This window comes from Puntigrus tetrazona, unplaced genomic scaffold, assembly GCF_018831695.1.
Source record: "Puntigrus tetrazona isolate hp1 unplaced genomic scaffold, ASM1883169v1 S000000006, whole genome shotgun sequence".
In the NCBI taxonomy this organism is placed as follows: domain Eukaryota; kingdom Metazoa; phylum Chordata; class Actinopteri; order Cypriniformes; family Cyprinidae; genus Puntigrus; species Puntigrus tetrazona.
This window is the reverse complement of record NW_025047686.1, coordinates 788,325-812,153: the sequence shown is the minus strand read 5'-3', so window position 1 is coordinate 812,153 and position 23,829 is coordinate 788,325. Positions and strand designations below refer to the sequence as shown.

The following is a 23,829-nucleotide window of genomic DNA, read 5'->3' as shown; positions in this document are numbered from 1 at the left end:
AATACAGGTCGCAACATCTATACGTATTTTTGAGTGTTACATGAGTAAATTTTCACTGAGAACACCGTAATTTAAAATAACTTGTCTATTATTGCAATGCCATTGCATGCAAAACAGATCAATCTCCATCTGGTTGCTTTACATTTCGGTCAGACAATCTTTTCCTGTCCAAATGGGCATCTCTTGGCCAGAACAAGCTATAAACGTGCATACAATACATTCAACTACTGCTTAATCAAAATGGGTTTTCTCTCAGCCATTAGGTTGTTTCCAGTGTGATTAAACAAAACCGCAAGACTGCTTTTTCCTTTATTTCTTTATTGTTCTGCTCAATATCACCTTTCAGGCTCTGAGTACTTAAGTCCATGGACCGCTGAAAATATATCTGAGCAAAACCAACATTACACTTGCATGATGAATCAGAAAATAACTTGTGAGTTCATCACAAAGCTAGTATTTTTCGTGATCGGCAACCAAAACAAAACACCACTTTACAATATACTCTGAAGGAAAAAAGAAAAAAAAGAAGAAGAAGAAAGGCAGGTTGCTGCAAGTTCACATCTGCATTGTGAAAGTGAGAGAAGACCGAGAGATATAATACAAAGGGAAGCTGAGAAAAGCTGCGTGGCTTTGGTGGGTACTTACAATCCCTTTTAGCCAAAATTCACCCACAGTCCTCGGGTGGCTGGGTCACACAAGTACATCAACAATCCCAGTGTGTCTAAAGTATTCACACAACGTGGCACGCTCATCGGGCGCCACCAACACAACTCTATTGCTTCACACGTTAAGCCACAAAGAACGTCAAACTTGGGAAAAAAATTAAAATATATATGAATTTATATATATATTTATCTCTATATATTCTAAATTCTCTGAAACAGCAGGATTAAAAAGCTTTTGACAACCACTCAAGTGATAACCTGCGAAACGAAGCCGAGTCGAGTCCGAGGTTCTACCTAAAGGTCAGTCAGCGCACGTGAGGAGGGAGGGAAGGTGCAAAAAGCCAACAAGCTTCAATCCTTTCCACGCAGGTTATGTAGTAATGAAGCAACTCTTTAAAACATGATCCACACGCATTCATCAGTCAAATATATCCTCAAATAAACCCAGTGATGATCCATAACCCCATACCAGGGGCTGCAGTGGTCTCACATAGCCGAGTTTATCAACTGTATCCTGGGCTGAGGGCATCTGGCATTAGCAAACCTCTTTTTCGACTTAAAGGCACCACAGCACGTACATGGGTCCATCCCGCAAAACATCCTCGGTTTCAAAATGAACACCCACAGCCACCACAAAAAAGTGAGAAAAAGTCTGTTTGTTTTTTTTATTGTATGATGTGTATTTAGTTATTTTTCATGTTTGAGTTTGTTTTTAAAACTGGATCTCCATTCTTTCCCTCATATATTAGAAAAAAAGTGTTTGTAATGCTTTTGGTTGTACTGTTTCCATTGTGTTGTGACTCTTGAAGGACTGTCCGTTGAATCTCTTGGTTTCACTGGAACAAAAGAAACATGACTGATGTCTTGTGTAGAAAAGGTGCTCTTTCCTCAGGGGCAGGATGACTACCACGGGTCCTCGAGGTCAGCACCACTCTGCAGAGAAACCCCACACAGAGGAGACCATCAGCTGAGTTCTCATATACAGTAGTCAACATTGTGGATCAAAAAGTTCATCAAAGCGGTTCTAAGACGATGCATTTTGGTTTATTTACTATTGGTTGGTGCTTTGATTTTAAATAATTAATGCGTCATTAATACATGCATACAAATATTAATTTATAAACTAATTAAGTTACAAAATATTGTCTCCCAAATGCAATTTTTTATATTTTCTATTTATCAGACAATTATTATTGTTAGAATATTAAGCAGCACTGATAATAAAAGTTTCTTGAGCAGCAAATTAGCATAACAATTTCTACAGGACCATTGGATTTATAAATCATTTGATTTTACCATCACAGTACTAAATAATGAATATATTGTTTATTAAAAGTGGGGTTTATTAAAAGTGTTTCAGCATGAAAATCTCTGTAGAGTAGCTCGCTACCAGTGACGGTTTTACGCTAAAATGTATAACAGTATAGATAAAAAAAACACAACCATCACAAAAAGCACTTGCACAGTGAGAAAACTTTTTACAATTGCCCTGGTCTCCCATACTGCATTACAGCTAACCATTACAGTGATAACTGAACCTTGAAACCAGAATCGTGCCATTCTTGTTTCTCTGTCTCTAATTTTATTTACAGAAGTAAAACTGTGATTTCAACTCTGATTTAATCATTTCTTTACACAACGTCAAATAATTAGCTATAGAACAAGGCAAAAAAAAAAAGATGCATGTGCAAAGCATCAATATAAAATAACAGAAAAATGTATCCAAAACCCTTGTTAAATGGCTGATTAGACATTAATGAGCAACATTTTGGGTCCCTAATATGATTTCGAAGACACATCAAGGTAAGCCATTGACACAGAACATGCAAGACTTGAAATGAAAGCCAGGTTAAACAAGTCATCTGCATTCATTGACAGGAACACTGTTGCTTTGGTAATGTAAAACACACAAAGAAATGAATTATCTACAGGGCTCGAGTATATTAACGGGTATAATATAACTATACATTGACAGTTTGGTCACACTGCAAACTGCATTAAACGAACATGGATAGCCACAAACCAGCAGTTACATGGAAAGATCCCTCTACTGCTGCTTTCATAAGATCAGTACATATGGGGTCGATTAGGTGAGCTTCTGACGCTATGTTCAAACAAACTCAAGTCACTCTTTCTGCAGAAAACATTAGTATCAATTAGTAATCAACTTACCAAATAAAACAGCTGGGCTGCATTAATCAAAGGGTGAACACATACATCATTAGTTCTGTTCATGTGTAGTATCTTCTTAATGTGCCTCAAATGTGTTTATTCTTGATATAAATACCAGCCTTGGTTTATACATTTAATCAGGAATATTGTAGTCAATCACAGCAAACTGTACATCTGGCTGTGAAAACGTGCTATGGTAGTATAAAAATGAATTATTGACAAAAGGAGGGATGGACAAAATCTAAAGCTTACTAAATACTGTCACTGGTTATCACTAAGAAACACAAGGATCTAGTCTATTTCTCACAACAAGCCAACAAAACATCACTCACTGATGAGGCCTAGGGATGTCAAAAGTACCAAGTTGATACTAAAATGTTAATAATAGAACTGCTGTTACGTTAATGAAATCAATAAATCCACAGAACTGACATAAAAAACTAATTTGTTTCTTTATTAATGTTAACTTAATTACTTCTCTCTTTGAGCTATACTTGAAAGTGACCATACTATAGGAAGGTTTGGGGTTGGTAAGACTTTGGAATGTCCCACTCACCAAAGTTGCGTTTATTTGATCAAAAATACAAGACAAAGTGTCATATTGTGAAATATTTTCCACAAGTTATTATATTTTAAAGCTGGATTTTAAAAGCTACTGCTACAGTTACATGATCTATCAAATATAATAATTAGGGATTTTAAGAGAAAGTTAACAAAATCTGCATGTGAAAACATTTGTAACATAAATGTCTTTAAACAAAATTACATCAAAGCAATGAAAGCTTAATTTCTTTCAAACAAATCTCAATGACCCTAAACATTTTAACGTTATGCGCTTTCCATCGCTTTTTTAATTTTATTTACTAATAAAGTTTAAGAAAAAGTTTTAAAATTTTACTAGTGCCGTCAAATGATTAATCGTATCCAAAATCAAACATTTTGTTTACTGTGTGTATATTTATTATGTATATATAATTATATACTAAAAAATTAAATATATTTATATAAATTATATAAATATATAAGTGTAAATTTTCACAACATACACAATGTCTGTCTATTTATATGTAAATAATAAAAACACAGCACACCTACATAGGGTATATTATGTAAACAAAAACTTGTATTTTGGATGTTTGACAGCACTATATTTTATTTTTAGCATTTTTATTCAAGTTGGTTTTGCTATGGTATCAAACATGGTATCAAGAATTTTGAGATCTCTCTGGCATGGATATCAACTACTGACATATTTTGGTATCGTGACAACCCTAATGAGGAGAGTCCAAGAGCTAAGAGATCACCATCTCACACACACACACACACACACACACACACACACACACACACACACACACACACCAGATATCTCTTGGATGTCCAGTAGGGGATAGGAGAACATTTTATCAAAACACCTTTGTCCAACTGGTGCCCAGACCAACACACGAGAATGTGTCACAATAATTAAACATACAAAACTAACTGACACATTCCTCTGAGCCTCACACACACAAATGTTCACGGGTACAACAACAAGACAGGTAACCATATGCAGGCTTTACAACATGCAAACCCTAGTGCAGTTTTGCCAGAGCACATGTTGAACGGTGACATCATCATCATCATCATCATCATCATGAGACACTGCATGAAGCTAATGAAATAACATTCTTGTGTGCTCACTAACCAAGTCTGACTGGTCATGCTGACAGACTTCAGCTCATCTCCTTGATGGGATGCATTAGGAATGTTTGTGATGTGGTGATCTCAACCACTGTGCTTTGGCGCAGAGGATCATTTGAATGAGCTCATTACAGCTGTGATTTGAGCAGGATGTTTTACTCTCGGCAGTAAATAAATGAGCAAAGAAGGCGGGGTGGAGAGAGATGGAGAGAGAGCAAATGCTCGGAGTGAGAAAGTTACACTAAGTGACTCTGGGTTGATGGATGTTAATACCAGGTATAAATGGGTTGAGTGAGCGAGGTGCATAACAAGGCAACGTCTCATGATGAGATGAGTCCAATAGGTCAAGGGGACGTTAACATTTCTACATTTTTATGGTAAGACCAGGGGTTAAATGTACTGCTGTTATCATACCAGGAGGTTCTAGACCTTTAAAATGACAGACTCTATTCATACTCACACCATCTTCTTCTCTTTGGGGGTTTAACCGGTTGTACACTGCTTCAATAACACTGTGCCTGCAGAGAAACAGCCATTAAAAAATTAAAAAATTAAAAAATATAGATATATTCTTTTCTGTGGTGTAGATATTAAAAAGCTAGCTGGATTCTGGTCAAGCGCACTTGGGACTAAACCTGCAAACTCTGCGTTAGCTGCCCAGATTCCTAAAAATTAAGCACGTTAACATGTTTGTGCAGGTGTGGTTTTTAACCCTAGTATTTACTTACTTGCTGGCAAGGCCACCCCCTGGTGGGAGATTGGGGATGCTTTCTTGGGACAGGCTGCTCATGACATGGGCCAGCTCAGGCACCCCTTCTTCCCCTGCTTTCTCAATGAGCTCTGATTAAGAAGCCGAAAGGATACACAACAGGTTCAAGCTAAAAATATATTTGACTGCTGCATTTAATAGAACACTACAATATATGCAAAACAACTTTGTGTATATGTGAACTATTGTATTAGCATGAAGAAATAAGCAATGTATTATTGTAGAGCATTGAGTGTTAGCTAGAATTATATTAAAAGAAAAATCGGAGATAAAGACTGAAACACTGAGAGGCAAGAGTCAGACTCTAGAAGGAAAGCCTGTGGCCCAGTTGGGCTGCTCTGGGCCGCTCTGGGCCTGTTGCCAGTTAGATGTTCAGCCAGCACATTCCTCACCAGAGCAGCAGTGCCGACAACTCCTCAGGCCTTCTCAGCACCCAGCCAAACATTAAAACAACGTTAACCCAACCTTTGCCCAAAGCTCAAGGCCAAGAGTTTACATAACCCCAAAACCCCACAAACTAACAACAACCACTTGCCAGAATACGTCCAAGGTACAATACAGCAAGGAAAGGTCAATTGGGGGAAAAAAGTAAAAAGAAACAGAGTTAGGCTATTAAGAGATATTCATCTAGAAAGAGAGAAAGATTAAAGAGGGTGGAGAAAGGACAGCATATTCCAGACCAGAAGAGAAAAGATGTGAAGAGAACAAAATGGCCTTTTTTATTGTTTCGATTAATTGTTTTAAAAAAATAGTTTTTGAATTTGACTGCACTGGTTGCACTGTATGTTTGTTTCTCTACAAATGCACGCAGCAAATCAAAAGAATATATGCAGGAGGATTGCTGCAGGAAAGTGGTGCAGGAAACACTGATATATTTTTATATATCTTATTACAATGTATTTTAATATATTTTTATTCTTAAGGGTTCAAACTACACAGCTGAGTGAATTTAACAGAAAAGACATATATCAGTTTCTTGATTAAATTGGTATTTTATCCAGCTACATTAAGGTGTGTTGTTGTCGCAAAACTTCTGTAAAAATCGTGTTAAGTGTTTAAATTCACCACGGAAAGAAATATATGCTATAAAGATTAAACAGCACTGACATAGAAATCCAAAAATCGCAACTCTGACTAAAACCATGGTGTTGAATGAATGAATACTCCCAAGCATACGGTGGGCCAACAAATTCTATTTCTCACCTTCCACTCGTGACTCGAGGTACTTGTCCAACTCAGCATCTCTCTTTATCGCCTCTTCTGACACCTGGGGTGCATTTGGCAAACAGACTAATACAATACTCATATTATCTCGACTTCCTGAAGGAGAAAAAGAAATAAGAAAGAAGGATATAACCTCACCTGAGGACAAAAACAATGTCACAAAAAAAAAAAGTCACAAGTTAAATTGCCCCATTATGGTATTTTTAAACCTCCTAATATTGTTTTGAGAGTCTTCTAAAATAGGTTTATATGCATGCAAGATTAAAAACACTTGTTTTCTTAAAATGTGTTTAATATTACCTAATTTTCTAGTCATTCTCAAACGATTTGTTTGACTTGAGTTCTAAGATTCAGTCTCTCAAAACCCCGCTTTCCGTGAGCCTGCTCTGTTTGGCCCAGTCCGTTGTGATTGGTCTGCCGCATAGATAGATATATATATATATATATATATATATATATATATATATATATATATATATATATATAAATAAATGTCTCATTAGTGACTGTATCTATGGGTCGCTGCATCCGTTGTATTGTAGCGGTCTTGACTAGACGTCATTAACCAAAATAATCACAGAATATTCAAAAGATACCACAATCCTCCACAGAACTACTCAACGGCTCTGTGTGAACCTACGGTATGGTGAATGACGTCAAGTTCATCGCGGCTGCATCTACATGCCTGGAGTGGTCCAATGGGCTTCTATTGTCTGTGGTCTACCACGTACTAATGTTAGTAGTGGGATTCGAATTCTTAAATTACGACTCATTTAAGCTATACAGATTCAATTCCATGTATATATTCTTTATTTTGAGAGACAATCACTTTTCAGATTTTAACTTTGCAAATCATTTACATTAGCATACAACTACATTACACACTGCATGAAAGGCAATATTAGAAATGGCATAATAGGAGAACTTTAAGAGTAAGGAGCTGTACCTTATGTAGACAAGTATCCACAACCTCATTGCACACTCTCTCAAGGTCATCCGTCACCTCCAGCCTCGATCGCACGAAGGCACACAGCTCCTCGTTGCTCATCACATCCCAAATACCGTCACACGCCAGCACCACGAATTCATCCTCTGCATCTGACCGAGCGATTTCGAACACTTCAGGCTCCGGTGACACAAGCTGCTCTGTGGGGCCCTTGCCCTCAACACACTTGTAGTCATAGTCACCCAGTGCTCGGGATACAGCCAGCGATCCGTTAACCCTCTGGATCATCACAGAGCCACCCGCGTTCTGTATGCGCTCCTTCTCCCGTGGGTCGCAGGGCTTATGGTCCAGCGTGGAGAAGCAGACTTGAGCATTGCGGCAGAGAAGGGCCCGAGAGTCCCCGCAGTTAATGAAGTACAGATGTTCTGGAGAGAGCAGCACAGCCACCGCGGTGGAGCCGCTGCGGTCCATGCCGTTCCGCAGGTCTGTGAAGCTGCGCATGTGTTCGTCGATCCTCAGGAAGCCGGCGCGGATACCCCTCTTCACCGCTTCTATGGCTGGCGTCTCGGGTGTCGGAGATCCAGCCTTCCGCAGTTCATCTGCCGACCCCGCAGCTACGATATGTTCCAACAGATGTTTGGAGCAGTAGTTTGCAACACGCGAGCCAGCATGCCCATCGTACACGCCGAAGAAGGACCAGTCATCCAAGCCATGTGGCAGGCCTACGGCTGCTGTGTGCGCATCCTCCATCTCTACCCTCCAGCCCTGCATGCTGCTGAGGCCAAAGCGCAGGCCGTTCCCTTCCCCGTGCGCATTGTATTTCTCTGTTTTGGGCTTATCTAAAAACGCCCCCATTCCTCAGGCCACGTTCTGCAGAGACAAGAAATGACAACAATAAGAAATGTTCAAGAAAAGACACGAAAACCGGGGTTGCAACAAAAAACAAAAACAACACTAAAACATGATTTATCTGAACCTTAAAATATATGACAGTTCCTGCAGCTTAAATGTAAAATGTAAAGCTAACATTAAGCATCCTCTCTCGCTCGATCAGCACTGTCGAGGCACACCAAGAGCTGCTTTAGACATGAAGATTAGAATTAGAGGGGAAAAAACCCAGCACATACTGTCCAAAAACGCCCACTGTGGAGTGAACACAAATGTGGAAGGCTTAGTCTTAGTGCTCAATAGACAGATTTCTATTAACAACAAACTTTGAGTGAAATAAACATGTAGAGATTCTTGGCCCTTTAGCCATAGAGTGGGCGTAGCTTCTGAAAATCAACAAACTGCAGCCCAGATAATCCAATTGCCTGCGTAGGGCTGCTTTACAGCTATAGCAGCATATCCTGCACTGCTATTCAAGTGCTAGCCATCGAAAAAATATATATTACACGGCTCTATGAAAACAGTGTACTGCTGCTTCATTGCTGAGGTAAATCAAACTGCTAATGAATGAAATTCCACAGTCAATTTTTTTTTTCTATGCTTTTTGTTTATAGTTAAAACATCTTTGTGTCAGTACTGCCATCTTAAAAGTATGGTTGTGAAATTGGGGCTTTACAATTCAATTAAATTATGATTATCATTAACACAATGGCCCGGATTTAAGTGACTTAGCTTAAGCCCAGACAGGTGTGCATCTTGACACAGAACAATGACACTGACATATGTCAGAAAGAGAGAGACAGCTCAAACATGTATTTTATTCTGGGACTAGCTTAAGCCTTGTCTGTGAAACCAGGACAATATCATATTTAATATTACTGCACAGGACTACATTTTCATATACATTTTAAATAAAATTTATTTTGTGCAAAAATAACTTTTTTTATCATTATATAAGCAGGCTACTTTTTGAAACAATTGCTTATTTAAAAATAAGTGCTCTTTAAGGATCCGAAAGTTTACAGTAGTTACAAGCAAAATAGTTACAAGTTTTTCATTTTTACCCTTCAGCAATATTGCTGTTTGATTATTACTAATTAGATCATAGACAGTGACAGCTTTTACAGACTGTATTCAGACTAATGCACAGATCTGTTGACAAATAGTCAGCAATATTCCATTGCCATCCACACTTACTGCACAAAAATAGTACAATACCGTATGTCCTTTGAAAATACAGAAAACATGACAAAATATGGAATTAAAAAGATCATCCTCAGTGTTGTCATATTACATTTTATTTTAAAATAACCTCAAACATTTAAATACACTAAAATATAAAAAAACAAGATTTTGCCTAACCCCTACTTTTTCCTTTAATGAAATGGTTTAAAACAAACACACCCAGGTGAAGCATTTAGGATGCTTCTGCTGTCTCTAGAGCGGTCATTCTCCTGTGATCGTCTTGTTCATTCATCAGTAGTGTAACTGCAACCGAAGTGATTGCACAGATTAAACTTCTCACCCAGCAGGAAGACAGGATTTGCTCTCCTCAGATGAACTTCCTGTTAAAACTCTGTCAAGCTGTGATATGTCGCTGTCTGGACTATTTCTACTTGCCAGTTGAACCACACTAAACAGTGGACACACAAATCTAATCAGTGCTTTAGAATCAAAACAATTCTGCTTGTCTGTTGCTGAGATGAGGCACTTGGTAACCGTGGTGAGAGTAACAGACATATGGAAGCTCCATTCAGAACCTATGCAACCAAAACCACACAGGCCCCATTTACGTTACATAATGCGTTACAATTTCAAAAGTGTTTCAGAATGAAAACGGTTCACACTGGCATTTCCACTGCTTTTTAGAAATGATCCGTTTACACTACACAACCTAAGATGCATGTCACATGAGCGTTCATGCACGTACAATCATATCTACGTGTAAGTAGATTCCCTATTATTTAAAATCACAAATTTGTCTGTGCGCTTGGAATGATCGAATGGGGAATCTACCAACACATATCTATGGGTACCACAACGAGCATGATTGTTATGATTTACACGGTCGTCAAGGATACGCAGAGAGCGAAAGTTTTGCTCCATTTACACAAACGCAAGCCTGGGCTTTTCAAACTAAAATGACGTCTATAGCGTTTTCAAAAGTCTCCGTTTTCAAGGGTGGAAAACGCAGGTGTAGTGTAAACGGAGTAGCGCAATAGTAGCAAAAGCGATTTTAAACGAAAACGCACTAGCGTAAACAGGGCCTAAGAAAGGGGATCATCTCTTCCTCACTAAATGGAGACCTCAGGATCTATTTACAGGATAGAGTGAAAGTGGTCCTATTTACTCATGCTTCAGTGACCTCAGTATCACAGGTTTAATCCAACAGTGCTAGCAGAGTTCTGGAACTCGGAGCTCACAGTCAGCCAACAGTGAAAGGAGGGCAGCCACGGTGCCAGATCAGTCACACGACAGCTCTTTTTGTCCACAGGTTACAGCTTTGACTCACAGCAAACATTACATGAGTACACAAATAAATGTGTAACAATTCTAGGTCCATTTCAAATCAGGACAGATAGTTTACTTGCACTGTAAAAATTTGACTACAAAATAAGATGTTCAGGTGCAAACTGATCAAACTGCAAGTATTGTTTTGGCAGCAGAGCAAATAACCTTTATAGTTTAAAATATTAACAGCATGCTGTTCTGTGAATAAGCGCTTAGTAATTTCATTGATTTAATCCTCACATGCTTTAACTTGTAACATAACAGCAGCTCTTGATTCAGTTTAAATCATGCATAAAGAAAGAACTTACAGTTCATGGATTTCAATTACTTATTAGTGAGACTCAATCCTCAAATTCATGAGTCTTCTAATCAGTTCATAGAGGACAATGTTTTAATTCAACTATTTGGTGGCACTACTTGTTTGTATACAAATATTTCCTGTCACAGTGAACTCAGTCTGCAAGCTTAGAACTAAAATATTTAACTATGTTTAAAAAAAAAAAAAAAAAATTTTGAAAAGTTGCATGAAACTACAATGGGGATATAATAGCTATAATGGTGGCTAACCTGGGGAACTCCAACAGATTACAACTTTCAGAGCAGATGTAAGCTGCTTTGGCCCCAAGAAGAATCTTGTAAACACACACAAGAAAAGGTGCTGTTGCGCAGTACAGTTCTGCATTAAAAATTATAGCAACAGTAAGGGACAATGTTTTATTTTAAAAATTGCAATAATACTGTGTCATAATACAAAACATCAGAATTAAAAACAAATTAATTAATACAGCATTTAGATGCATACAGAAGATTGTTTTTTTTCCTGGATTAAGTTTCAAGATTTATTCACTCATTTATTAGTTAAGTTTAAGAAATATCAGAAGTGTTACAAAACAATTAAGAAAATAAGAAATGTTGCTGACCCATAAATCTTAAAGCCTACTTCAGTCATCTGTGGCGTTCTTCAACTGTCCACTATCCGCTAAAGGTGAATGCTGATAGACAGAAGAGACCACTAGGTGGTAATGAGTGCGTGAGAACTCAAATGATTCACGCAAATGATTTTCCACACAGTTTCTGTAAAATTTATTCCAATTGAAAATTTCATACTGCTGTTGGCGACTGAGGAAAATGTACAAAAAAATTTAAATCTCAGCATTTAGATGACAAATTTTGCTATTTCATCTTTATTTCTTAATGTTGTAAAATGAAACGGTAGATCCAAACAAGATATTTATAACATGGCCAGGTTGACCGAACAAAATCGGAAAAAAATGATAACTGGGATCCTGGTTTATACCAGAGACCCTGCTATTGCTCAGAAAGCTGCAGTCCAGTCATGTGGTATGCAATGATGTCACAGAACAGCATGTCTGAGTGTCTGAGCTGGCCACACCTCACGCCTACTGCACTATAAATAAACCCAGATAGGATTGCATACAAACCCCCATCCATTTACCCAGATCCTGAGCCTTCAGCTAAGACTGGGAAGATAGGGCCATGTTCACATGTAGGCTATCTGATATAAATATGGGTCACTCCATCTCACAATGAGGGCATATGAGAAGCCACATTCCCAACTGTACTGAACTAAAACACAACATGAAGTGTTCTGCATGCGTGCTATATACCTACACTATACATGCACACTATAGTTACGCCCACTAATAAATGGCGTTTAGACCTGAAACCATCCCAATTTAAATTGACCCTAAATGTGGAACCTTCAGCAATATTGATCATTAGATTTGAGCTTAAATGGTAAGTATAAAAACATGAGCCAAATGTTGAATAAAGATAAGTTTATGTTCCAAGTTTTTAAAACATGCCTGTAGAACCAAAATTTGTTGTGGCCATGAAACCAAGATGGCAACTGTGGTTAAAAAAGTAAAATAAATGTATATTTTGTTTTACAATACCAATTCATAAGTTAATCAGTCAAAAAAAGAACATTCTCAAAAAAAACCTCCATCGCACCACTTGGGATGACTTAACCCACATAAAAGTACATTATAACACTTATTTAAAAAAAAAAAAAAAGATGTCCACTTTTTTGAGCACTGAAAGATAGTGTTTCAATGGAAACCGCTTCCAGCACCTGTGCCTTGACTCCAGATTAGCCACGCTTTGATCATGTGCTCTGTTTAGCATCACAGTAAATTAAAAAGCCTAGATGATAATAACTCATTGCCTATGAATGTGCATGGAACCAGAGGGCACACTGTGCCAAAGCGCTAAAACAAACAAATAAAACGCATCCTGTAGAGACAGGAAGTGGGCTACATCTTTGAAGAGTGTTTTAATGTTGGGACCCAACAAAAGAAAAACAGCCCTGTCCTCATCGACTCTTCTATTTCAGACCACATGTGCCCAACGGTGACCATCACCCACGTCCCCTAATCACGATGAATCATGACATCTTCATTACAGACAGGAAAAAAGGCATTGTGGTCAATGAATTTTAAAAGGTCAGCGGCGACCAGGCAGTTCAGGCCAGACTGCATTTTCATAACAATCACATCTTATCTGAAGCCTGACAACAGTCTTAGGCTGACTCTAGGAATTCTATTAATATCCCACATTACCAGCTCAGTCCGCTAACATGGAGAGTCAGTTTATGACCATAAAAACGATCCTTACCTGACCTAACGTTGGCCTGCATTCAAGAGTTACACATCCAGACGACAGGTTGCTCATACAAGATTTCCACATTCCAATGAAGTGAAGAGAGCAGTTCAACACACTCCTGAGATCTATGGCACTGCAATGATGTAACCATTGGACCACTGTCATATGTTCCGTTTCCATGCCTACAGCGCCTGGAGTGGCAGCTAAGAGTGGTTTCTATGGTAACAGAGAGCTTCAACAGGGCACTTCAGTGCATCTTTCCTGCGACCAGTCCCTTGGAATTGCAAGTACAGCTAGATAGCTGACAAGCAAAACTAACAGTGAATTTCATTCATTGAACTGAAACTAGGAGCAGTCAGCAAAGTGCAGAATTTGGAAATGAACAACGTTGTGAAACGATTACAGTAACGTGTGTACACATGCAATGCAAAGCTCCACGTACACCATGTGCTCCTTGCATGTGAAATTTTAAATGTCAGTGTATCAAATGTCACAGCCCATAAAAGGCAGTTAGTTGTAAACTGCTGAACCGGCCTTGTGTTGTCTTGTTTATGGAGCCCTAAGGACAAACAAACTTATTACATGAATACAAGAGCAGCTGCATCATTACCACTGATTCACAGCACAGCAAAAGTGTATTTTGAATGTATTTTAAGACTCTGAGAAGCCTCCAAGCAATGGCAGAATCTATTACAGAGAAGAACAGACCATTTCATGTTCTCTAGGTATTCTTGATTCTGTGGACAGAAGTGAAGTTATGGCACACGCAGGACCGTCCTTAAACTCATCTTTCAATATCTTGACAAAAATATTGTCAACTGCATAGAACTTTGAAGGTCAAAGTAGTAGGACTGTCAGTGGTCTTATCAAAAACACTTTTTTGTGAAACAAGAATCATCTATTCACATCAAGAAGTCTATAACTATAAATAATCATTCTAATTCTCTAAGAATAAAGAAGTGCCCTCCAAATTAGGGCTGTGCTGATAGACGATAGTATCGTGTATCAACGACAGAGATATTGTCGGTACTAGATGTCTTTGTCATTAGTCAAGACGATATTAGGCTCAATCTATTAATGTATAAAACATTTATTATTATTATTATTATTATTAGGTGGCCTATTAGTATTGATTTTCGCTGCTATCTCACCTTAGCGCCGCACACGCACAAATAAAGTTTTTCCTACTCATTGGAGAAACTAAAACTAAGCCCTAAAAGAGACATCTTTTCTTTCACACCACATTACCAGTTTTCCTTATAGCACATTAATTGAAAACAATGATCATCATTATAGTAAAAAAATTTTTTGTAAATTATCAGTCTAAAACAGGGCTCTCGTCATGGGGCATGTGGTCAGAAAGTGCTGTATGACTCCATTACTCCAAAAATATGAACTTAGGCTTCCTGAAAATACTTTAATCTTTAATGTGTTCATTTATGTCCAATATTTAGTGTTAAATATACTTGTGATTTTCACCTTGATTGATTTTTTTGACTGATAACATCCACAGCATTGAGGCAAACTTCTCACAGCAGGACATTTGCGGTCCTAATAGCAATTTATGACAGCTGTATTTGAATATATGTTTTATATTTAACAGTCAGTTTTTCAGTATGTTTAAAAGTAGCCTATGTTACTTATGTGCTTACAGGCTCTCTCTCTCTCTCTCACACATGCAAGATTTAAAAATCATCAAATAGCTATGATACAGCCTGTGACAAGTACAGAGAGTGTCTCTCTTGCCCCAAGCTACACGACAATATTGTGTATCGGCGATCTCACAGCTTGGCGATATGATGATATGAAAAATTACTATATCGCGCAACCCTATTCCAAAGAATTCATTCCATCAGAATTCATTCATTTAAAAAAAATTTGACCAATTAAAGTGGTACACAACAACTGTACCACACTTTATAAAAAACATTAAATCATGTGTTCATACCAGTTATAGTCATCTTTACAGTATTGTTTTGTTTTTGTTTGTTTTTTTGTAAACAGCTCACTTTGCTTTGCAATGAAACTCAAAGCACCATGAGAATGGACACTGTGCTATTTCACATAACTGATTAACAAGCATGTTTAAAAAAAGAAGAAAAAAACAGGTGGCAAAAAATTAAACCCTATTCTAGCCTATTGCTAACCAGATGCCTGACGTTACATCAGATCAGTCTATATTCATTGCCCAGGACCCATCTCTCAAGCCTAGAGGACTGCAACATTTTTCACTCATTCCTTTTAGTTAAACTTGTAGTACAGAGGTCAGATCAGTCAGTGTACATCAGAATCAAGCGGGCAAAGTGTTAACCAATAAAGTGTTTCTCACAGGATTTTGAGAGACTTGTGGCGGCAGGTGATATCATATTGATAATTATATAATATATAGCATATTTATTACATCACTGTGTCCAGTTTGTGTATAGACGAGTTTTGCACTTCAGATATGACCTACTCTATGAACTACGAAACCAGACGTTGTATTCATAGGGCAGTACTGCCGATATCTTCCAACTGAACATTTTTTTTTAGGTTTGTCAGTATGTACTGGTTATGGAAAAGCGCCACCAAAAGGGTCTGAGAGTTGCTACGCATTGTGCTAAAGTCTGGTTTGTGGGACTCGGAAGCTAATTGCAGAGGGCAGTGGGTATTTGTGGTGGCCGATCTGGATATTGTGGCGGCCACAAATAAATCAACGTATGGGAAACACTGCAATGTGGTTTTTGGGTACAAGACCATGTTGGATATGGATTCAAGATGTGGAACATGACTTTCAATGCAACCTTACTATCATTAATCAAAGAGTTTGCAAACATGAGCATGACTCCTAAAGGTTCAGAGGATTCAAGATAGTGGGGTTAACAAGATAACTCAATTTGTTAATCCACTCATGAGATGCATGCAGTACTTGATTAGCTACTGAGCAAAGGCTTTTAAGACAGATCCAGCAAACAATGGTACTCTTATCGAATTTGATCCGAGGTAAACCACAATCAAAGCTTAACAACATTATATCTCTTCTAATCACAGACAGAAGATGAACTATATTTTATATTTTCACCCCTCCTCTTTAACACAAGGGACAAGAGGTAGGTGAAGGGGTATAAAGGAGAACTGGGATTGGTCCCAAGTTCTAAGTTTTATGACGAAGCTGGAACTGAATTCCAGAAACAGAACTGGGGGTTCCCTGCATTAAAATGTATCTATTATCTTCATGCTTTAAACTTTTCTATTAAGCTTTAACATGCTGCACAGTCTTCCCTGTATGATTTTAATATACTGTTATTCTCATTAAATCTACTACAGATATTCAGTCAAGATATTCAGTATCTGACACACCGAAAACTGAAACCCCAAGCATTCTTTGCTCACACATTATAATGAGCTTCTAAAAACTTATGTCCCAGAGTAGCCTGCATTTTATTTATATGATGTGACTATTTGGACATTAGATTTAGGCTTTTAAAAGGGCAAAAGCACTTTAAAGAAAAGGAATGGCACGTGGCACACGGGTAATTTTTCTTAATTATCACAATTTTATAATCAGTGGAAGCCAAAATCACTACTGGAATTGAAATTTAAATAATTGCACTCCCCTTACTCTAGCTCATGCAGAATTGCTTTTCAATGTGTCACCATGCATGAAAGACACACGGACATAAAAGACCGAAAATGTCTACGCATTATTTATTTATTTATTTATCATTTAACACCATGCACCAGCAACAATGGCTATATTCAAGGAAAGCTAAATATTAATTTCACAATTCAATATAAATTTCAATATAATGTAAGATTTCAAAACAACTACATAGCCATTAAAAAAAATTATAATAATGCCAGGAGAATTCCTTTTTGAAACCTGTATCGTAAATCATACTGCATCTTTACTTGAGTGAATCGTTACATCCCTACAGTTTTTGCTGCATATTTACCAAATAAATGAAGTTTTGTCAAGCATTTCTTTTTCAAAAATATATATATATATATATATATATATATATATATATATATATATATATATATATATATATAATTAATTATTGCTAAATGTTGACCGATAAGGTTTTCCACAATGCATCATACTCTGGGGATATGCCTTTAGGATAGCAGAAAACATATCCTGCATACTATATAGCCATTATTCATTTCTGAGATAAAGACATGAATACAAAAAAGATAAACATTCATAAATTGATCAAGGAAAGCATACCAAGGACCAGAAAACTGTTCATAAACCATCCCTATTATCAGTGGCCAAGCACTCTATAAACTTTCTGGGTTATTTTAGGTCCTCACATCATCTGTGCCCTTGCCAATGTCTGTGTAAGGTGCCATTAGGGAATGAGGCAGGAGAAGACCTTTGCGTGATACATGGGTGGCAAGCTGTACAGCCTATAAACTAACATGGAATACAAAGGCCTACCCTAAAAGCCTTTTTGATGAAACCATCAGTACATAGCAGGCAAAAGTCCAAAAATCCCAGTGAAAAACAAACTTTACTGCTTGGGCAAACATGAAAGGAATTTCACTTTGACAAACATGGAGCAGCACTCATCAGTGAAAGTTACATAAAAAGACGACTGGCTAGAATCATTGCAGGAATTGAATGTCGATTAAAATGGGATTTTTTTGGAAAATTAAAGAGAGACAATGAATACAAAATCCTCCCAGAAATGGTGTCTGCATGATTCTATTTTGGGGCTCTGCGTTCTTGATGACTGCAGCTCTGGCTAAAAGCTTGACAGTATTGCAGTTATTAAGATATTAACCAGGTGTTGCGCATACCTTTAACATGCCGGAAGCCAAATAAAACACTGTCAATATGTAAATATTAGATTAAGATTATAGCAATCAGTATTACTAATATTACGTTCTACACGCCTCTGCAACAAAGCCCTACTTTCTGCTAATTTATCTTTATCTCTGAAATGCATCCCTTAAATCAAACCACAGTGCTGGATTTGCTTTCCAGACGTGGCATGCAATCACATAAAATCAAAAAAGAATAACTGAAAAAGAATTAATAAAACCTCTTAAGCTGCATTAGCTTCTATTGGATTACCTATTCCTTCTATAATTTTACAGACTGGCTATAATCCCTTTTTGCCAATGCATTATTGCCAGTCCTCAATTTTCATATCAACCTAGCTGGATGTTATCACCTATACACATTAAAAACACTCTGTTATAATCAGTGAAGATGTCTAGACTGTATGATGAATAAATCTCTTATGCTTACATTGCACATATATATGCACTGTTGTTTAGGAGGAATTCTCAAGTAGGGCTGGATATTGTTCAAAAAATTTCAATACCGATACGGTTCATGAACAATACCTTTTCTTGTTGACATTTATACAGACTCAAAGCCTCATCTCCTCAGCAACTGCACAAAGGAACTAGATTTATCCAACACAATAAATCAGTGCAAAATAGTTTTAATAATGTTAACGCATCCGTTATGCCAACTTTACAGTAGTGCATGTTCATTTTAAAATGCATATAGCTCAGGCTGTATCATAATAGATTTACTGATGAACATCAGCAGCTTCAAGCTGTCTGTCTGTATTTTCTCTTTCATTCAGAAGAAGAAATATTTTTCATCAGCATTACATGAGCAAAACACATTAGTTGGCAATCAGAAGTTTGAGTTTTGAGTAAATGCAGAATATAAATCTTCTTAATTTTCATATGTAGTATAATGCCACAGTGTGCATGAATGGTCATGTAACATGCACTTGTAGTAGCCTACTGACAAAGATGCTTTCTGAAAAGTAGTGGAAATGCCAGTATGGACAAGGATTATTTTAATTTTAAAACAAAAACACATCAGTAACGTAGCCTGTCAAAGGTGTTGGGATGCTCTCACTACCGCTTTACATACGAGCCCCATTTCTGAGCGTAACGGTTTAAACTAGGTGTGTTCTATGGGAACCCAAACAGATGCAGAACGAAACAGCACGGTATTTAAGAGTTCAAACACGTCCTCACTGCACCGGCCGAGCCGGTCGCAAACTCTTTAATACTATACTGTTTCATCCTGCATTTAGGTTGTTTGGCTTCCCATAGTATGTGTTTGTCTTAACTAGTATTCCCGCAAGAGCAGACTGCTTTGTACATGTTCAATCTGCACTGTGCTACTTCTAGTTCAACACACCAGCTAGTCCTGCAGCCTTATTGGCTCCCTGACGTTGGTGAAATTAACCCCTTAGGCATTGGAACTTGGTACCGAACGAAAAGACATTTTTTGATACTTGATGGTTTCAAGGCAATTGCTCGGTACCTTAAAAGTATCTAACTCGATACCCAGCCCTATTCGTGAATCAGAATTAGTAATCAGAATTGAACAAAAAAAACTGAATTAAATGCCTCTGATTGGCCAAGATAAGCTCAACATAAGTGTGTGATTGGTTATGCAGCACTGTAAAAACATGGAAAAAGAAATACAATGAAACATAAGCCTTAACGTTAATTAGCCTAGATAGTATTACTAGCCTAATAGTAACAATAATCGTCCGTGGCAACTATCATCAATACACGATATTATCGCCGATCAGCATAACCCTGCAGTCTTCCTAATAAACCATCACAAATAATACAGCGAACATGTTGGCTGTGTAAAGGCAATTAAAAATGTCCAAAAAAACGCGCTGCAATCATAGCGAAAGACATCTCATCTCATGGCTGTTGCTGGTTACTGTGCGATGATTGAATTCGCAACATTGCGAATGATTAGTAAACAGACTGTCGATCGTTATGTTTTCTAATACATGCACAAGTTGCATGTGGACTATTCAACCAGCGCTGCAGGGTTCAAAGTCCAAATCTTGGCTAAAACAATCAGCTGCTCAGTAACATTTTCATGCATTTTAAAAATAATGTTTTGAAAGAATTCTCTTCTGCTCAGCAAGGCTTGCATTTATTTGTACACAGTAAAAAATATAGACCTGATTCAAGAAGGAGGTCTTAAAACAGCCAATAAATATTATTTTTCTAACTTATTAATTTTAAGTTAAATTGTGCCTTGCTGGTATAGTTATAAGTATATTTAAGAAATGTTTAGCGTTGGCAAATTGGCTAAATATATGGGAAAAATGCAGAAAACGGTGTTCGTATTCAGCCTTTGGTGCAGAGTTTCATTTTGTTCAGCTTTGCCTCAGCCAAGAATTTTCATTTCGGTGCATCCCTATTCATAACCATTTCTCTTTACATCCGGTCAAGCAGCACAAACCCTAAGGCTAATTTAGGCAATACACCTGGTCCATAGTGTTTTTGTTGCTGATTTCAAGGCCACCTGAGGCATGGAGAACTTAATTGGACGACTGCAAAAAATAAACAAACCTAATGAATCTCAATATTTTCATTCTTTATAGTCAGAATTAGCAGAGCTGTGCAGTAATATATTTAAAACTGAATGATGATATAAACAATCAAGAAGTTAGAGTGGCGTAGTAGTGACATCTTTAACTGGGTATGACATTGTAATTTATTAGAGACGACAAATAAGGAACAGCGTGGCAGGTGTTGTTTTAAAAGTAGGGCTGTTGTCAAGAAGGTGGCACATGCTTATATGCACATACAGGCAAGCATGTGGAAAACAAATGGAACAATAAAAGTCCATAAATTTTCAAGTTTATTAGTTTGCCCAGGCATACTGAAGCAATGTGATAATTACATAGCTTCTTTATATTAAAGAACAATGTCAAACAGCTGAGACTTGCTATATTATATAGTATAAATTGCCTTATATGTGTCAAATGTATTTATTATGTGGGTAAAGTTGGGCATAGAGAGCTGTGTAATAAAAATGTTCAAGTTAACCCTCCATTATAATCCACTGCTACAAGCACAGGGCACAGAACAAGCAATTGGCCGCTCACTGTGGAAGACTTATGCATTTTTATTTATTTCTACAGTAAATTACAACTACCTCATGCTCACAAAGCACCACAATCTCTAATAGCTGTCAGCAGAGAATTCCAGTGCTTCCACTAAAAAGACAGACCTGGCAAATGTTGTCAAACTATATGTAATTTCATAGTAACAGAAGGATTGAAATTTTTCTTAATTATTTGAGCCATGTAGTTTCTATCAGCTAATTTTAAATCACACTCACAACCAACAGGGTCAGAAACGAACCATGGTTTGTAAAAAAAAAAAATCTAGCAAGGACAAAGAAAATCCAAAGCTTCAGCGTCTAATAATAATAATAATGAAATATACATGTTTGGCATGAAATATCTGATAATATAACAATGTCACATGTATTACAAGCAGATGTTTATTCAATTTATAATAACAAAATATCTGACACATAATGATGTATACGTTTAGAATAAAGCCTTTATCAAAGTAAAACGTTCATTTCTGACACTGATAACCAGCCAACACTGGCTTGTTTTTGCGCCGATTAGAGTGAATTTATATATTATGTATCATACATAGGCCTGTATTTTCATTTTATAAAAATTTAAACAATCGCTCCACAAAAACAATAACAACTCCTAAACAATTAAACGCCAGTTCTGGTGTTGTCTTTAGAAAGAGTGTTTTACTGCAATAATTAAAACGATTGGTGTCAAAACTAATTTAGCTACAAACGTAGGCAGCATCAGGCACATAGGCATACGTTTAAATTAAACATCTATGACACTTAAAATGCTAAATAAACTGGCAACTCGCTCGGTTTGGAGTCAAATTCTTTAACAGGTCGGCTTCCTGGAGCAGGCAGCAGTACTGGCCCAAAACACGTCCAGCCCGGTACACAACGCTAGCCTGCTAGTTAGTCTGGCAAATGTGGTGTGACTTACTTTTATTATGTCCAAATCACCCTTCCAGTAGACGCCACGTTCCAGGCGGCCGTCAAATGTGCCTTTTTGACGAGAACCCGCTCTCTAAACATCTAAATATTTGGCCCGTTATTGATATTAGTGCGTTTCGACTAGCTCAGCTAAAGGTAAACCCTGCTAGCTGGCTAGCTAATGCGGTTAAATTCACACGGTCAGGTCTGCCCTCAACGGCTCTCGTCTGGGATTACGAGCTGTTACGAACATCTTTGACATGCTGTTTCACTTCGGCTCAACGAAAAAAATAAGTACGACCTGACCGGTGGTCATCTGAGTTGAATTTCGAGCCGTGTTTGCGTTTCTAGCTGCATGTTAGAAACAGGTGACGTGCCATTGACGGCCGCGAGCTGGGGTTGCGTGTGATGGGCGGGGCCTCGCCTCTGTGATTGACATCATTGGCCGAAAACTGCGCGTGCTAAACAGAGGCTCAGAATAAAACTCATTGTTCTGGGTTACGTTACGTAATTATTTACTTTATCTATCTATCTATCTATCTATCTATCTATCTATCTATCTATCTATCTATCTATCTATCTAAATGTATATAAACTACCTTAGTAGAATATTAAGTGTCAACGGATGTGTTGTTTTCAGACAATTGAATACTATTGCAGTTAAATAAAAATGTTGGCATAATATAGATTTATATAGAGATTTTTATATTAAATGCAGTTAGCTAAAGAGTGCTTTGTTGTATTTAAATAGGATTTAAGTAAATATTATGTGTTTGCCATTTAATGATTTTATTGTCTTTGAAGTATGGTTAAAGTATACAGCAAACGTACTGACAAGTATTTGGAAACTAAAACACTTTAATGTAATTTTATTCACTTTTGTATGAGTTAATTTAGCAAAAAGGTTCAAATTATAATAAGGTATTTTACAGAGCAAAATAGGAACATTAATAAAGCCTTATAACAAATAAAGTATTTAATTTGACAAAAAAAAATTCACATAGATGTTAAAGACATACTGGCCTTTTATTTCACTAAATTATAATAATACCTCCACATTTGTATATATTTTTAAGTCATTCAATACAATTAAGCACTCTTCTTCACAAGGGTATAGTAGTTGTATTTCAATCATTGACTTTGTTTAAGTGCTATATTCTATGGGGCATTTATTTACTGATAATTTTGTCATTGGTCAGACTTTATTGATGTTGTTACTAAAATGTTAAAACAACAACACTTCATGAAATATAAAACTTGTGTTTACTTAAAAACATTATACCTATAAGTTTACCTCCAGCCCCCTCCTGAAGATAATCTTTGCACCTAGCCTGTGAGCTTGTCACTTACCTCACAGGTATCTTCATCAATTATTGATTAGTATTGGTAACAGAATCCCAGGTTCCCACGGGTAATCTTACCCCGGAAGATAGCTGGATACCTCTGTGACAACTTTAGAATGGGTCAATCAGCATTTCCATGATTAATTTCAGACACAGCAAGACTTTTCTGGTTCAAATGCAATTAATAAACAGCCTATAGC

General features: G+C 37.2%; 1 protein-coding gene across 2 annotated transcripts; it reads right to left on the bottom strand.

Moving 5' to 3' along the window:
* Window positions 1-1,316: 1,316 nt before the first annotated feature.
* On the bottom strand, window positions 1,317-22,702 carry LOC122332175 (protein phosphatase 1B-like). Of its 2 annotated transcripts, XM_043229481.1 has the most exons (6): window positions 22,297-22,702; window positions 7,461-8,329; window positions 6,493-6,611; window positions 5,249-5,360; window positions 4,981-5,038; window positions 1,317-1,598 (listed from the first exon to the last, which is right to left on the bottom strand). In XM_043229481.1, the coding sequence occupies exons 2-6, from the start codon at window positions 8,312-8,314 to the stop codon at window positions 1,569-1,571; spliced, it is 1,173 nt and encodes a 390-aa protein (XP_043085416.1). In that variant the 5' UTR covers window positions 8,315-8,329; window positions 22,297-22,702; the 3' UTR covers window positions 1,317-1,568. The 2 variants fall into 2 exon arrangements, with proteins under 2 accessions (XP_043085416.1, XP_043085415.1); XM_043229480.1 differs by lacking the exons at window positions 1,317-1,598; window positions 4,981-5,038; window positions 5,249-5,360; window positions 6,493-6,611; window positions 22,297-22,702 and adding an exon at window positions 13,496-13,636 and having other exon boundaries at window positions 7,400-8,329.
* Between the last annotated feature and the right edge of the window lie 1,127 nt (window positions 22,703-23,829).